Source organism: Carassius auratus, chromosome 40 (assembly GCF_003368295.1).
Source record: "Carassius auratus strain Wakin chromosome 40, ASM336829v1, whole genome shotgun sequence".
NCBI lineage: Eukaryota > Metazoa > Chordata > Actinopteri > Cypriniformes > Cyprinidae > Carassius > Carassius auratus.
The window spans coordinates 8,743,884-8,761,271 of NC_039282.1; the positions used below are offsets into that span (position 1 = coordinate 8,743,884).

Below are 17,388 nucleotides of genomic sequence, written 5' to 3' on the forward strand. Positions count from 1 at the left end.
TCCTCTCGTCCGGGTTCCTGGAACGAGTTCCGCCCTCCAAATGTGGGAAACTCCCACCGGCCCCAAGAGACAGAGCATTAACCCCCCTATAATAAACATCTATTTAAATAAATATGTACTTTATCGGTATTTCATACTTTGTTTACTGGGGCTACCTGAAACTACAAGGAAAGCCATAAGCTCTGTCATGGATACACATTATTTATTTTTTAAAGAAATATTAAGATATCCCAATCTAATCCATTGCCATTTTAATTGCAGCAGTTCTGTAGAGGTAAACACAGATGAAATCAGAGGAAAATGTAATGAAACGTGCTGCAGTGCAGCAAAGCAATTTCAGCATTATGATTGTTGGAATTTCTTGAGTAATACATTTTTTTAAAGTGCATTGCATTAAGTTATCAGTAACATATGTTAGAATCTTGGAAATATGTTTTGGAGATTTACCAGTTATGATGATTATGAGGCTCTTTATGCTAAACTGACGCTGTAAAGAACTAACATCATATGATGCTGCTGCTACTGATGTCTCCACAAAAAATGTAAATGTTCCTGATGATTTTTTTTTCTGTGTGATTGAAGTATGAAGTTTGAAAACCCACCAGCACTCACACAGATGGACTTGAAGATAACTAGGACAAACAGAGCAGAAGTCATAAAAATCAAATGAAAAGGATTACAGCTTGCCTCTTTTGTAAGCATGATCTCAGGCTTATACACTATACATTTCACCACAGTTTGAACCTAAAAAGGTACAGAGCTGTAGGTTTTCTTGGTATTGCTTAATATTGGTAATCATCATTGTTATGGATCACTAAGAGGTTAAAGCTGATCCCTGGGCAAAATTATTACAGTGATGTCAACAAGCCTGCAAGCAACCAATTGGTGAACGGAGCAGAGAACTAGAGCTCTGGGTTGGTTCTGAATCAGCCATGTCTGCCAGCCAATGAGAACGCAGATATGCTGTCACTGTATCCAGGCGAATAGAGGGTTATGAGACTTATGGAGGCTTTTTTATGAATGGGATTTAAAGAGCCATGCTTTATCCTGTTGATGTCATTATAGAGACACTGGTGTGTTATTGTAATTTAAAAATAAAACAGCAAAGAAATTATAGAGCCTAAATGATCAATTTGACAACCCACTTACACTCTGCATGAACTCTCTGTGTTTGTCATATGTTTAGAGAAAATATATTTTCTTTGTGAGCTGGGAATGATTTATGATTTCCTCGATGTAAATGAATCTGTTTTTGAAATGGCTATGACTATGAATGGAGGACACATAATTCGTTTTTCTTGTTTCATGGTATTTATACAAAATAATACAACTGAAGAGTGTCATTCAGGAACCATGCTGAAATGAAATTCCTCAAGAAAAAAAACAAGCTGTCCTAAATAGATGGTAATGAGAAATTAATGTGCGCTTTATACCTCCCAGGATTTCCTGAGAAAAAGGGATGTACAGCTCACAGGGAAGGTTTTTTTTTTTTTTTTTTTTTTTTTTTTTTACAGGGTTTTGTGCCTTTTATTTTTAGGGTAATGGAATGAGAATAAAGAAGGGATCAGGATGCTGGATTCAAACCAGCATGTTTATGAACTTGTGCACTGCCCACTGCACCACAGCTCTGACAGCTTACAGATAGATCTAATGCTGTAAATAACATGGGCATCTAAGTTTGTTCATTAAGAAATAAAGAAGCTAGACATATCCTGTTAAAAATATTTCAAAGATTTCATACTAATAAAAAAGTATACATTTAAATTCTACCATAATGCAAACAATTGATGTTAAATACTTTACAAGCACTTTACAAATCATATATTAACAAACAAAACAGTAACGTCCCCCCCCCCCATTATTATTGCACTGTTATAAAAATGACTTCATAATGCTAAAAATCGTATTAGTCCTAAAAATAGGCTTCATTTCCTTTTTTGGGATTAAAAATAATAACAGACATGAGATTCACTAGAGATTTTGGTGAATTGTATAAAGAAAGATTAACCTCCCTGCGTCTCTTGTATTTATGGGGGGGGGGGGGGGGTGATGCGGCTGATCAACAGTAGGTGGCACGCGCGCACTTTATTATTCAGTGGCGATTCTGCAGAAGGAAAGTCAGGCGCGTGGATATGGCGTCATTAAAGTTTACATGTGCGGCATGACAGAAAATGGCTGCAGGAGACGAGCAGCAGCAGGCGCACAGACCTGGAGCTTATAAGCAGAAAAACAAACTGCACAAGCATGGAAAACACCGAACTAAAGGCGAGATCGGACGGGAGAACAAAGGTATGTCTGATGAGTTTGTTAATAAATAACGTTACACACGAGCGATCCGTCAAGTGGGCAGTGCCTGTCTGACTGAACACGTGTTTAAAGACCCGAGAAGTGATCAGTGAGACTTGATATTCAAGTTTTACTATGCATGCAGTGCATCCTTTACCCCCTGCTGAAAAAAAATGCAGCTTTTGCCAGCCTAAGATGCTTGATGGTCTTAACTACATTAATCTGGTCTCTCAGTCTGAGCAGCTCAGAAGTGCCAAAGCATTTAAAAAAAACCCAGCAAACCATCTTAGTTTGGTTTAATTTTTTTTTCTCCTACGAGGGGCTCATATAGACTCTATTCATGCTTAGAAAATCATATGATGTGCTGACCAATTCTGTGCCATAATCAGTGCAACAAGGTAAACATGACTCCTAATAAATTAAGGTAGGGTTGCTGTCATGGCTCTCAGCAAGAGACAGCGAAGAGAGATGAGGAAAATGGACCGCAGGAACAAAGCCAACCAGCTGCGGCGCAACAAAAAAGACTTGGTAAAGTATACTTTAAAGTCTTTTACAAGGTTTACAGACTGGTCATTAGCTGACTTACTCATCATATTTTGGGTGTTGATGACGATGGCAGGTGCTGACAGAGAAAAGGAAGCTGGGCAGCAGGGATGGACCCCCTCATCTGGTTGTAGTCGTAGCCCTTCACGGAGGAGTGGATGCTGGAGCCGTCACAAAAATACTGAGGGGTGAAGGAGCTGGTGGTGTCGTGCATGAAGATCAAGGAGTCACTGGGGCAAAGGACAGTTTTGGTCTTGTTCTCCCCCGCTTTAAACAGAGATTCATTTTCTACAGGCCAGACACAGGTAGATAAATGCCAATGATGCACGGTGGAATTTCTTACATCTGACACTATACTGCTTTTACTTCAGTTTTCAGTGCCACGTGATCCTACAGAAATTCTTCTAATATGCTTATTGGGTGCCAAAGAAACATTTCTTATTCTTATCAATGTAGAAAACACTTGTGCTGCACGGGATTCTTTGATGAATAGGAAATTAAAAAAGATCAGCATTTATTTGAAATGGGAATCTTTATAACGTTATAAAAGTCCTTACTGACACTTTTGATCAATTTAATGAAAATTATTATTGCCCTCCAACTTTTGAACAGTAGAAATATGGACTTTTTGTGAAATGATTTGCCTGAAAATGTGCTTGTGTTTAGGGATATAGTGCATCCCTAAACACAAGCACATTTTCAGGCAAATCATTTTTATATATATATATATATATATATATATATATATATATATATATATAAGAAATATAGATGCACTATTTGGTACTAATAGTATCAGCTGATACTAGAGATTTTTTTTTATTATTATTTCATTTGATGGTTTCAGTAGATATTGTTCAGTGCTCTCCTAATTGTGCATTCTTGTTTCCCATATATTTAAATTTAGATCACATTTGTTGTTGTCTTGTCATAGCTTAATAACACTGTTTGATGTAGTCTTTAGCAAATCTAAAGATACATTTAGTTTTAAATCGTTGCTTTAATTTAGGCAAATTAGTATAGATATCTGTATCTATCTATATCTATATGTTATATTTTTCTTTATCTTTCAAGTGTGGCTTATGAAGGTACATACTTTTTGGGGCTATGATTAAAGGCTTTAAAAATCTTGTTTTGACTCCTTCCAGCTGACTTGCATTCACTCCTGGATGTGGCAAAGATTGCAGACAGTTTTGTGTTTGTCTTGGAGTCCACTGAAGGTTGGGACAGCTATGGAGACTACTGCTTGTCCTGTCTCTTTACCCAGGGCTTGCCAAGTCATGGTAAGATCATTTCTAGAGTTTAGCAGTCATTACGCACAGATGTTTAAAGGGGGGGTAAAATGCTATTTCATGCATACTGAGTTTTTTACACTGTTAAAGAGTTGGATTCCCATGCTAAACATGGACAAAGTTTCAAAAATTAAGTTGTACGTTTGAAGGAGTATTTTTGTTCCAAAAAAACCTCTTCCGGTTTGTCACAAGTTTCGGAAAGTTTTTTTCGAGTATGGCTCTGTGTGACGTTAGATGGAGCGGAATTTCCTTATATGGGTCCTAAGGGCGCGTCTGCTGGAAGAGCGCGCGCTCCCCATTGTTGGACAGTAACGGAGTAGCTTTACTTCGTTACTGTACTTAAGTACATTTTTCAAGTATCTGTACTTTACTGGAGTAGTTTTATTTTGAGCAACTTTCACTTTTACTTCACTACATTCCAAAGCATAAAATCGTACTTTTTACTTCACTACATTTCATAAAACATATCGTTACTCCCTATATCACGTGCTCCGACACGCAGAAGCGGTGTCTGATTCATCATGAACGAACTGAGTCTTTTCAAAAGAAACTTTTAAATCGGATCGCGAATCACACCAAACGATTCGTTTAGGAATTAGAATGATCCGATTGCAGCTGTTCTGGAGTCGACCACTCACTGATTCAAATGAACCGTTTAGTGCGAGACGAGTCCCCAGAAGTAAGAACCGGGAGATCTTGTGAGCGCGCGTGCGTGTGATGTTGCTAAAAGTAAGTTATGTCGAAATTTTGGATTAATTATTGTAACTGAAAATCATATTTAGGTCAAAACTGTCAGTTGTTTGAGAACTAAATCCGTTGTAAAGAGAGATCTATTTAAGCCCACTGAAATGTTCGAGTGCAGACGATGCAGACACATCAATTTTAGGTAAAACAACAACAACAACAACAACAACAACAAAAAAACCTTAAAATAACACAGATTAAATACAATAACTCATGCATGTTCAAATTCACCGCTGCCATAATGTTAACAGTTTAATTAAAATGTCCTTTGTGACGTCTGTTTTTATATTGTTTATGGACAGTAACGTTATACATATGTATATTGTTTGGATTAACTAGACGAGTAGACAGACATGAATGTTCATCGTACTGAAAATAAGTAAATATTGTTAGCTGATGCTAGCTGTCTAGCTAACAAGCTTGTTGGTGCTAAGTTGATGTAATTTTTATAAATGTCCAAATATTTTTATTCAGCCACACACACACACACACACACACACACACGCACACACATATATATATATATATATAGGTAGATAGATAGATAGATAGATAGATTACATTTGGTTAGAAAAGAAAGTATGTGATGTTCAGAACATGGTAACTACAGTAATTATCAGTGGGAAGAGATGCACCCCGTTTGGCCAGGGGTGTTTTTAAACCACAGACAAGATTTGAGAAGGAAAAAATCATTATGAATTTTTTTTTATTTATTTTTTTCCTTAAAATGTTCTTCCTAACTTCAGGCCTTATTATCATGTCATATATACAGTACAGACCAAAAGTTTGGACAGACCTTCTCATTCAAAGAGTTTTCTTTATTTTCATGACTATGAAAATTGTAGATTCACACTGAAGGCATCAAAACTATGAATTAACACATGTGGAATTATATATGGAATTATATACATAACAGAAAAGTGTGAAACAACTGAAAATATGTCATATTCTTGGTTCTTCAAAGTAGCCACCTTTAGCTTTGATTACTGCTTTGCACACTCTTGTCATTCTCTTGATGAGCTTCAAGAGGTAGTCACCTGAAATGGTCTTCCAACAGTCTTGAAGGAGTTCCCCGAGAGATGCTTAGCACTTGTTGGTCCTTTTGCCTTCAGTCTGCGGTCCAGCTCACTCCTAAACCATCTCGATTGGGTTCAGGTCCGGTGACTGTGGAGGCCAGGTCATCTGGCGCAGCACCCCATCACTCTCCTTCTTGCTCAAATAGCCCTTGATGCCTTCAGTCTGACTCTACAATCTTCATAGTCATGAAAGTAAAGAAAACTCTTTGTATGACTTTTCCAAACTTTTGGTCTGTACTGTAACTTTGATGTTCTGTAAAACAACTGACTTTAAAATACTTTTTTCTTACTGGTGAAAATCAGATGGTCATCTCTGTTTTCTCTCAGGTAAATCACAGTGTAAGCTTCACAGTGAACATTACTCTCATCAGCGTAGTCCATATCAACAACAAAAAGATATTTTGACTCCATATAGTGGTTATTTTGGAAAAAATCCCAGGTATTTTGAGCAGTAGGGTTATAAAAAAATGTGCTAGTATAAAATTAAATTAAGTAGCCTATGTAAAATTGCAAACATCTATCTTGCAGTACTTTTTTACTTAAGTACATAAAAAATTTAGTACTTTTGTACTTTCACTTGAGTAAAATTGAAAAAGGAGTACTTTTACTTTTACTGGAGTAATATTTTACCATATGTATCTGTACTTTTACTCAAGTACTTGATTTGTGTACTTCGTCCACCACTGGCGCTCCCGTATAGCAGAGCAGAGACATTCACTGATCAGAGCGAGAGACCGAATTGTCACAAAAGAAGTGTGTTTTTGGTTGCCAGGGCAAGACAACCCTGCACAGATTACCAAAAAAAAACAGCATTAAGGGACCAGTGGATGGAGTTTATTTTTAAAGAGCATCAACGGAGTTGTGCAAGTGTTTGTGTTTGTTCCCCTGCATTTCGAAGATGCTTGTTTTACAAACAAGGCCCAGTTTGACGACGGATTTGCATATCGTTTATTTGTTAAGGATAATGCAGTCCCAACGAAAAAGGGTCACGATCGTGTGTTGGAACCGCAGGCGGTGAGTAAAACTGCTTCAAATATCTCTGTGTTGTTAACTTAGCTATCAGCGCGTAAGCACATCAAGTAAACAATATGCGATGTTGTCATCAAACTGCACTTTCCACATGTACAGCTTAAAAAAAAAAAAAAGAAAAAAAATACGACATAAAGTGGAACTTAGTCATTTTACAAAACCGCTAAGCAAATGTATACAGTTTCAAGACATACCACAGACGTCCTGCTGTAGTCGCTGCTGCTGCTCTTGTTAAATTTCAGCCTCTGGATCTGATTCTGGATCGTAAATATACGCTGAATCTGACTGTTAGACATGGTTTGTTTTGGATGTTTTTTTCCTCACGGTAATGTCACAGCTTCCAAACGCTCTCAACGCAAAAGCATACTGGCGCTAGTGATTCTTTAGCTCCGCCCACACGTCACGCCTCCAGCCACTCGTGTTTTTCCGGGAAAAATCGGTACAGACTATCTTTCTCTTATGAATATAATAAAACTAAAGACTTTTTGGAGTTATGAAGGATGCAGTACTACTCTATAGGTACTCAAGATTAACAGGATATTGAGCGAAAACGAGCATTTCACCCCCCTTTAATAGAATGTCACAATCGACCAACTAGAATCAATTCTTCTTTCTCTTTGCACGGCAGCACTGGTGTGTCAGGGAGTGGCTGATCTAGCGGTGAAGAAACGCACTGAGTCTCGGAGAGCGCTCTCCCGTTTGGTAGAGTCTCATTTCCCAGAACCGCGTCTCTTCCCTGTGGACGGCGAGCAGGATGCCATGTTATTGCTGAGGCACCTGTCAGCACAGAAACAGAGACGGCTGGGCTTCCGCTCTCGTCGCTCACACCTGCTGGCTCAGAGAGCCACATATCTACCGAACACCAGCCAGGATGGGAAAGGGGGCTTAGCCACAGGGTTAGGGACCCTCAGTGTGTCAGGATATATTCGAGGCTGTCCTCTGCAAGTCAACAGGCTGGTGCATATCACAGGTCATGGAGACTTTCAGCTCAGCCAGATCGATGCTCCTGCAGATCCTCTACCCGTAGTGACAGCAGCTCCTCGCCCGGTGAAGCCAGGACGAGATGTAGAGATGACGGTTAGAGGCTATGTTTGTTTCGTTTGAGAGATATAAAAATGTATTACCTTTTGATTCCAAGGCCACAACAATATTTGAAGCCCACTGCCTCCTTATAATGAAGGATTAATGATGCCCTTAATATTACTAGTCCCCTTAATTATTGGGTTAACAATTAATTAGAAGTGTTAATTGTTACTGGTGTGAAGAACTAATAATCATTATGTTAAAAAGTGATTTGTTCACAATTTCTACGTGAACACGGCCCGATGAGATATTTTAGATTAATTATAAAAATGCCTATGGTATTTACATGAATGTTTCAGGTCTATAAATCACACTTTTATAATTAATTTAAATTTGATATATATGTTTGAGAAACACTGAATAAAATCCTACAGTGGAAACTCGTTGCTCTAAGATCCTGTTCCATGCGACTCTTAAAAATCAAAGTTCCGGATGCCTGTGATTTTTGTGCCGTCATGTAACATTTTCACTTTTTATTGTGACTGACTACCTACTTGATGCTGAAGACATCTTTTGTTGTATCTATTTGATTTATCGTATGATTTTAAATGGTTTGTTTAAGATTATGATGTTATATATTTTTCCTTGCACGTGTTCTATAGGATGGTGGTGATGGAAATGTGAAAGGGGATGTTCGGGTGTTGATGAAAGCAGACCCTGAGAAGAGGGAGAGCCTGCAGGCGGAAGCAGATGTGGACCCCATGGATGGGGAGCAGACGTGGCCCACAGAAGCAGAGCTGGAGGAGGCAGAAGGTACTACCCTGTTCACACCAGGTTTATTATTGTTAATTAAAACTATTGAAAACACTTTGTTAATTGAACAAAAATATAAATATCGGGTGATCAACTTTAAATGAAATTATAAATATTGTCTTTGTAACTAACTGAAATAAGTTTGTTGAAACTCTAAGATTCTCTTGATGGACATTACTGATATTTAGCTTACTGTTGATGTGATCTATTCATTTATTATTTAGAGGCCAGAAAGAACAGGAGAGTGATGAAGGTACCAAAGGGGACCTCTGACTACCAGGCCTCATGGATCATCGATGATGCTGAGCAGGAGGAGGATGATAATGACAGTGACAGCTGGGATGATGATGATGATGATGATGATGATGATGAAGATGGAATGATGGAAGATGAAATGGATGGTGATAATGAATCTCAGGTGAGTTTTTGTTATTTTGACACAGGCCAGTCACGTGTTTTTGATGAAGCATTTCCTTAAGAAAAGCATTTCCTCTGCCATTACCATATACCTGGAAACGGGAAGCTATTAATGGTGGTCAGCAAAAATAAATCACACTGCAACTGTAAACAAGCATGTTTGTGTATATGAGGGATGTGATTTTATTTTTTTTATACTAAAACTGATTTTCAGATTTTTTTTTTGTCCTGATATGCATGACTCAAATTAGTGCATAAATTGTAGGTGAATTTTTTTTATTTTGTTATTATTATTATGTAGTCATGGGATTGGGGAGGAGGGATGGCATGTTTTCATTGTTTTTTTGTTTTTTTTCAGCTGGTCACATTTCTGATTGTTGGTATCTTTTTATTATATGAACAATTACACCACCTCCTTGAGAAGAAAGCAGGTTTTATGGATGTTTGTATGAATTGACCAATCAGGAGCGAGCTTGGCAAAAGTGGGTTAAACCCAAGTGCATCTAACTGCCCGATAATGATTGAAGGTCTAAATAAAATCAGAAGGATGACATGGAGGGGTGGGCTGGGCACGGCGCGGGTGGAACAGTGCATACGTGACTGCGCTCTGGTGGAGAGGCACTGTTTGTTTTCTCAATGTCTGCTGCTTGGCCTTAGTGCCAGGCATCTCCACGCAACAATAGTGTTTGGAGAGGGAGTCTCGAGAGAAGCCTTCTGTCTTCCTGCTCTTTGGACAGAACTTCCTGTCGAGACTCGCAGAGGGGGGCGGTCATTTATTTATACCAGCTGAGCTTGAAAGAACAAGGGGAAGCTCGAGATGTGTGGAAGCTCTGGTCCATTTATTTTCTTTAATCATAATTAGCATGCGTTTGAAGTCCTGAGGCGCACCAAAGGAGACTTTTCTATGCAAGATGTTAACAATAGGGAAGTGGTACTACAGATGATTACAGCGATTATTTTTATTACTGCACCTGCGATTGTTCTACAGGTTGACCCCACAGGGGGGTTGATGCACCCGAGCGGTATGTCTTGTCCTTTTCCCCATCTCAGTCACTCGGCTGTCTGTTTAGTGGACTTCAAAGAAATGGCATGTTTTGTTTGGGTTTGCTAGACTCTGGATGTATGTCTAGAGTAATGTTTTTACATGCTTTTCTTTCTCTCTAAGGACGCTGGGTCTGAATGCGCTTCTGAAGGAGATGATGACGAAGAAGAGGAGGAGATCAGTTCCACCGGACACACCGGAGCCGAGCAGAATTATGATGAAGGCATGGATGAGGCCGAGGAAGGAGAGGGGCTGAGGAGATACAGAGAGGCACGTGCTAATGAGATGTTCCCTGATGAAGTCGACACTCCGCTAGACGTCCCAGCCAAGACACGGTAAGATCCAGGACCGTTCCAGCCATGTACCTTTTTGAAAATTTTAAAGGAAAGTAGGGCTGTGCTATTAATCGAAATCGTAATAAAATCACGATTTGAGCGTGCGCAATTTCGAAATCGCTTTATAGCACAATTTTCCATGGCCCCGACCTCCCACAGTATGCTATCCGAACCAATCGGAATGCAGCGCACTGAAGTGGAGCGTGAGAACAGAACAGACTGGGCATATGCCCAGAGATGTATAGTAACGAAGTAGAACTACTTCACTACTGTACTTAAGTACTAAAAGGCGGTATCTGTACTTTACTAGAGTATAATAACTTCCACTTTTACTTCGGTACATATTTTCGATGAGTTTAATACTTTTACTCCGTTATTTTTGTTATGTGCTGCATCGTTTCACGTTACCCACATTACCACTGCCAGAACTGTAGATGGCAGGTTTGATGAAGCTGGCACGTCATTGAGCAAATCAAGCGATTAAGAAGACTGCGCGTGCTGACTGAACTGCTGTGAAGAGAGAGATGAACACGTGAGCCGAGCCAGATAATGACTCTTTCACGAGTCAAGAACCAGTTGCATCGGTTTCCGGATCACCAGTAGTTCTTCTGACAGTTCGATTCAATAAACCGGTTGAAGAAAACAGTTCACCGGTTCGTAATGACGTCATTGGCGATGATTGCAAGCCTTCGGTTTACCTGGGCTCATAACATTACCACAGAATCAGTTCAGAATCAATCACCAAAAGAATCAGTTCAGTTCAGCGCTCTGTGTGTCGGTCTGCTTCACGCTGAATCTCATGCAGTATCATCAGCTCCTCGGTTCTCGAATCGGACACAAATTAGTAAACGGTTCTTGACTCGTGAACGAGTCAGTCTTTTGTTCATTATCTGGCTCGGTGTTCATCTTCAGTTCTCTCTTCACATCAGTTCAGTCAGTGTACTGTTTGAGTAAATGAATTACTCCGGGATATTGGCTTGTTTGAACTCAGAGGGAGTGTCAGCCACATTAAAAAGGTTAACAGCTTAAGTCACTTGTGGATTAATGCGTATTGGAGACGTGAACCGTTTAAAACGATTCAGTTCGATTTGGTGAACTGTTTCAAAAAGATCCGGTTACATCTAATGATTCGTTCACAAACCGGATATCACAAACTGCTTTGTTTTGAACTGTCTAACAACAGATACGGAAGAGAAGACAATGCTGAATAAAGTCGTCGTTTTTGCTATTTTATATATTTAACTGACCCTCTGATGTCACATGGACTACTTTGATGATGTTTTTCTTAACTTTCTGGACATGGACAGTATACCGTACACACAGCTTCAATCGAGGGACTGAGAGCTCTCAGACTAAATCTAAATTTTTTTAAACTGTGTTCCAAAAATAAACGGAGGTCTTACATGTTTGAAACAACATGAGGGTAAGTTATTAATGACAGAATTTTGCAAATTGGGCGAAATAACCCTTTAATCTGTTTTTTGTTTACAAAAAGTTACAGTCAAAGGAATTGTGATTGTCCTTTAGCCTAATCATTTGAAATAGTAAAAACAATATTTTCAAACTTTTGACTACTTTCTTTAATAACTATATAACACAATACTTGTACTTTTGCTTTCAGTACTTGAGTAGTAAATTTTAAAATGGACTACTTGCAATACTTAAGTACAAAAAATGTTGAATACTTTAGTACTTCTACTTAAGTGTGGTGCTTAAAGAGCACTTCAACTTCTACTCAAGTCACTTTTTTGATAGAGCACTTGTACTTTTACTCAAGTATGGGTATCTAGTTCTTTATACATCTCTGCATATGCCTAACTCCAGGTTCACACACACTGTGTGTGATGCATATTTTTTTCGAGCCCATGTTAACGAATCAAAACGTTCACATTGCATGCGGTAAATGATGTGAACAGAAAAGATTAGAAATAGAAAGGTGCGAAAAGATTTAAAATCTAGCATAGAGAGAGTTGTGAGTGCACAAGACACAGTTTGAGCGAGAGGAGACATGTTTTAAATGCGTGCACTCTCTCCGGGCGAGAGCAGTGTGTATCTGAGCACGCGTGTCTGGTTTTGTAACAGAGCAAAGGAAATCTGGATTAGAGCGGAGAGATTTGCGCTTGCGCATTATTTTAATGTTCTTTCACGTTACAATAATGTGCTCTCTGTTGCTTCTGAACCACGTAAACATACTGTATACGCACACAAAATTGATCCAAAAAAATCGTGATAGGTTTTTTCGGCCATATCGCACAGTCATAAAGGAAAGTTCAGACAAAATTTTTATTTTATTTGTCGAGCTCAAAAAATTGTTATAAATGAGATTTACCATATAGTGGAAGTCCATAATGTCATTTAGAGGTGAGTAGATATGAAAATTTGCCATTACCAATAAAAAAAAAAAATATATATATATATATTTTCACGTTTTGGCCCGTATTGAAATTCAGTACTATTTGTGAATAAATGAAAAAATAAATATTTAATTAATATATCACAATATTTTAATGTTTACTACGAAATAAATTTCTTCTGTTATTAAATATAAAAAAAAATAGTGTTTTTGAAGATAAAATGAGTATTAGATGATGTTAAAGGTGATCTTAATGTTACAAATAGTTTAAATAAGTGCACATGATCAAATATTGAGTATCGGTTGATGTGATGAATAATAAAAAATAAAAATGACTCCCAACTATATTGTTTATCCCTAAATATGGCACTACATTTCCATTCAAAGGTTTGGGGTCAGTTTTTCATGTTTTTTTTTTTTCGCCTACCGAAGCTACATTTGTTTGATCAAAAATATTAAACCGTAATATTGTTAAGTATTAATGCAATTGAATATAACTTTTTTTCTTGAATTTCAAGCAGTCATTACTCCATTCTTCAGTGTCAAAATGATCCTTAAGAAATAATTCTAATATGCTGATTTGATGCACATGAAACATTTCTTATCAGTCTTGTGCTGCAAACCTTTTGTAACATTATAAGTGTCTTTACTGTCACTTTTGATCAATTTAAAGTATCCTTGCTAAATATCAATTTCTTAAAAAAAACCAAATTGAACTATTAGCATACGCAAGGTTCCTACTCTTCTCATTACTCTGTTGTGTGTGTCCAGGTTCCAGAAGTTCAGAGGTCTGAAGAGTTTCCGCTCCTCCCCGTGGGACCACCTGGAGAATCTGCCTCCCGATTACTCGCGCATCTATCAGTTCCAGAACTTTGAGCGCATGCGTCGCCGAATACAAGCAGATGCCGCTAACGAGGAGGAGGGAGCAATGGTTTGTTTGGGGGTTGGGGGGGGGGGGGGGGTGAAAAGAGTGTTGGTTAGAAAGTTCTCACAAATGTAACAGACATTTAGGCTTTGTCCCAGAAACGTTGGTGTTTGACTGTATACACCTTTTATTCCTGCAGGTAGGCTGGTATGTGACGCTTCATATTTTGGACGTTCCTCCCTCAGTAATGGAGAGCTTCCAAACCGGCAAACCATTAGTTCTGGTGTCGCTGCTACCACATGAACAGAAGGTACTTACAGCTTTGAGGATTCTTGAAGATTAATTTTTATAACTGATTAGTAATAATTATTATAATGTTAAAATTTCCCAAAGGGTTAAATTTACTAGCAATGTTTCAGTTTTGAAGTACTCAGTTTAAATGCATTCTTTCACTAGTGATTGTATTCAGGATTGAGATAACTGTCTGTTTTCTGCAGATGTCAGTGATGCATATGTTGGTGCGGCAGCACCCGAGCAACACAGAACCAGTTAAATCTAAAGAAGACCTGGTGTTTCAGTGCGGTTTCAGACGCTTCAGAGCTTCAGCCATCTTTTCACAGCACACTTCTGGTAATAACTGCCTATAGAGATCATCACATTCTTCATATTTAAAGGTCTTTCTTTATAGGATTGTCAAGTCCAGGGCTATGGTTGATTTGTGTCTGAACGTGTGTCATGTTTCAGGCTCAGAGTAACAAGATTTTTATTTTTTGGTGAACTGTCCTTTTATCCTCTGTTCACATGATGTATCTGACAGTTTTAAGTCCCAATAAAAGCCTTTAGTGATATTAAATCTTTTTGTTTCCAGCTGATAAACACAAGATGGAGCGGTTTCTGCGTTCTGATGCTCCTACAGTGATGTCTGTCTATGCCCCCATTACCTTCCCTACCACCGGCGTTCTGGTCTTCAAACAGAGAGATAACGGTGGGGAGAATCATACAATAGATTTTAAATCAAAAAGAGAACTGCCTTCACCAGTACAGCATGTGGTTCATATTTTTCTTTTTATCTTTACCACAGGTATGCAGGACCTGGTGGCTACAGGTACTCTTTTGAGCTGTGATCCTCGGCGTGTGGTGTTGAAGAGAATTGTGTTGAGCGGACACCCTTTTAAAATCAATCGGCGCTCTGCTGTGGTCCGTTACATGTTCTTTAACAGAGGTGAGAAGGAAGGCCTTAGTCTCTTCCTGTTTACCTTTAGGGGTGTGTGTGTGTGTGTGTGTGTGTGTGTATAGAATGCTAACAATGATTGAGTCTAACACAAAGAATTTCTCTTGCAGATGATATTCTGTGGTTTAAGCCAGTAGAACTACGTACAAAATGGGGACGAAGAGGACACATCAAGGAAGCATTAGGTAAAAACTAAATATTAATTATTGAGGGAAACATTTAATGAACTTAACATTTACTAGTGTTTTTAAAAGTAAGAGAACTCAAAGATTTTAATCCATATTTAACATTCATTATTGTTATTATTAATGATTTGTTATTAGTAATCCACAATAATGAAATACTATTAAAATAATTAAGTTAAATAATAAATTATCATTTGTCTTCTTTTTTTTTTTTGTTGCAAATAATTACAAAATTAAAGTTAATTATTATTTGTAATAATAGTAGTAGTAGTAATATTAGTAGTAGTAATTTTTATTATTCATTATAAAATAATTCTCATCAGAAATAAAATAAAAATCTGAAATATATTGATTTGTTTTCAAATACATTTATCTTGCCATAAAAATAGCCATACATGCTGATATGGCAATAAAAGTAAAAAACATGAATTGTTCATAAATACTATTTTTTAGTTTAAACCTTGATTGGGCAGAAACTACACAGACTTTTATTAGGACTTTGAATAATTGTAACAGAATGTACTGTCTGGTCTAGTTTTAAATTATGGGAGAAAAAGGAAAAAGTACATTCTTTAAAAATGTGGAATGTTCGGTACCACGGTCTCAAAGTAGGTTATGACTCACTACTGTCTGTGTGCTTTCGCAGGTACTCACGGCCACATGAAGTGTGTATTTGACAGTCAGATGCGCTCTCAGGACACAGTGCTGATGAACCTGTATAAGAGGGTGTATCCGCACTGGACCTATGACCCTTATGTCCCCGCCCCTCTGCCCTGGGTCAAGAGAGAGCCACCACCGGCCCTCTGTGACATTGACATGGAGTAGAAGCAGGAAGTTACGAACTGAAAGCAATGGAAGCATAAGATACTCAGATACTGATTCTCTGTATTTTAATTGACAATTAAATGTCTATATATAATTTCTGTGCTTGTTTTAGTGTTCTTAAAGCATTTTCCATAAAAAGGTCCCAAAGTGGCCACTAGATGGCAAACAAGTATAAGGGTTACCACAGAGTAAGCGTTTTAACATCAAGTGTTAAATGCCTTTTTGAGGCAATTTGACAAGTCTGGGATGTTTTAAACTAAAGATTACAAACTTAATGGCATTGCTTGCTAGCTTCAGGTTGACAACCTGTGAAATAGTTTCTCAAACAGAAAATGTTTGTTGTTAGTCGCTAAACAAAATGCAGTGTTGTGGAGTAGCACAGGAAAAAAAAAAGTGTGGACAGCTAAATTTCAGCCTAAACCCAAAGTGAGAGCATTTTGTGATTTTTATGAGGGAGGCAGTGATGAAAACCCACATCTTAACTTGTCATTGCAATCATTTATTTTTCATCATTTAGCTCCGAACCAAACCTTATGCTGGAATGTTACTCCCTCAAGTATATCCACAACAACTGCGCCTCATACTGTCCTCTGGCTTCCATTGTTCAGAATCGCTGGCACCGGTGAGGGATGATTGTCGCTGGTGAGCGAATGCATAGTGACTATAATTTACACTGCAATGCTGCCATATGCAGATGACCGTGAGGTTCTATGGGTCTTTATGAAACAGATGAAGCGTGTATGTGTGCTGTCTGCATGTTATTCTCCTTCATTCCTACAGACTCTTCCACCACTCCCTCTCCCTGGTGGTTCCCTGACCTGAAGCCCCCTTTTCACCACCATCTACACTCTCTCACACAGGGAGTGTGACCCTCCGTTGTTTTCTTGCCGGATCCCCAAATGTTTTACAGTTCTCTCTCTCTCTCTCTCTGCTCCCTCCCCTCACTCTTTTGCTCTTCTGAGAAACAATGATTTATGAATTGTAATATTTATCATAAAACAGTGCTCTTGCATGCTTGCAGTTACATGATTCATCTCCAGGCTCCACACCGCAGACGCATGCCAATATGTCTGGGAAAAGAGAAGGTGAAGCTTTGGGCTCAAAAAACACAATGCGATCCAAGAAACGGGGTATCAAAAGTTCAATATGTACATTTTTATCCTGCGCTGTGAATTTGATTATGGTGGAAAAACTCAAATAATTATAAAACAATCTCACTAGGGGTAATACTTATTGCCTAGGGGTGCACTAGAAGCTCTGGACGGTTAAGTTGAGGCACTCCATTTATTTTCTCGTTCATTTTTTAAGCCATAGTGCACCGGGGGCATT

General features: G+C 38.3%; 1 protein-coding gene across 1 annotated transcript; it reads left to right on the plus strand.

Annotated features, from left to right (window-relative positions):
- Positions 1-2,120: 2,120 nt before the first annotated feature.
- Positions 2,121-16,153, plus strand: LOC113058499 (pre-rRNA-processing protein TSR1 homolog). Its single transcript, XM_026226448.1, has 15 exons — positions 2,121-2,289; positions 2,711-2,814; positions 2,906-3,134; positions 3,978-4,112; positions 7,599-8,047; positions 8,656-8,806; positions 9,031-9,224; positions 10,389-10,600; positions 13,725-13,884; positions 14,018-14,128; positions 14,316-14,448; positions 14,687-14,803; positions 14,900-15,040; positions 15,160-15,234; positions 15,881-16,153. The coding sequence occupies exons 1-15, from the start codon at positions 2,172-2,174 to the stop codon at positions 16,057-16,059; spliced, it is 2,508 nt and encodes an 835-aa protein (XP_026082233.1). The 5' UTR covers positions 2,121-2,171; the 3' UTR covers positions 16,060-16,153.
- Positions 16,154-17,388: the final 1,235 nt, after the last annotated feature.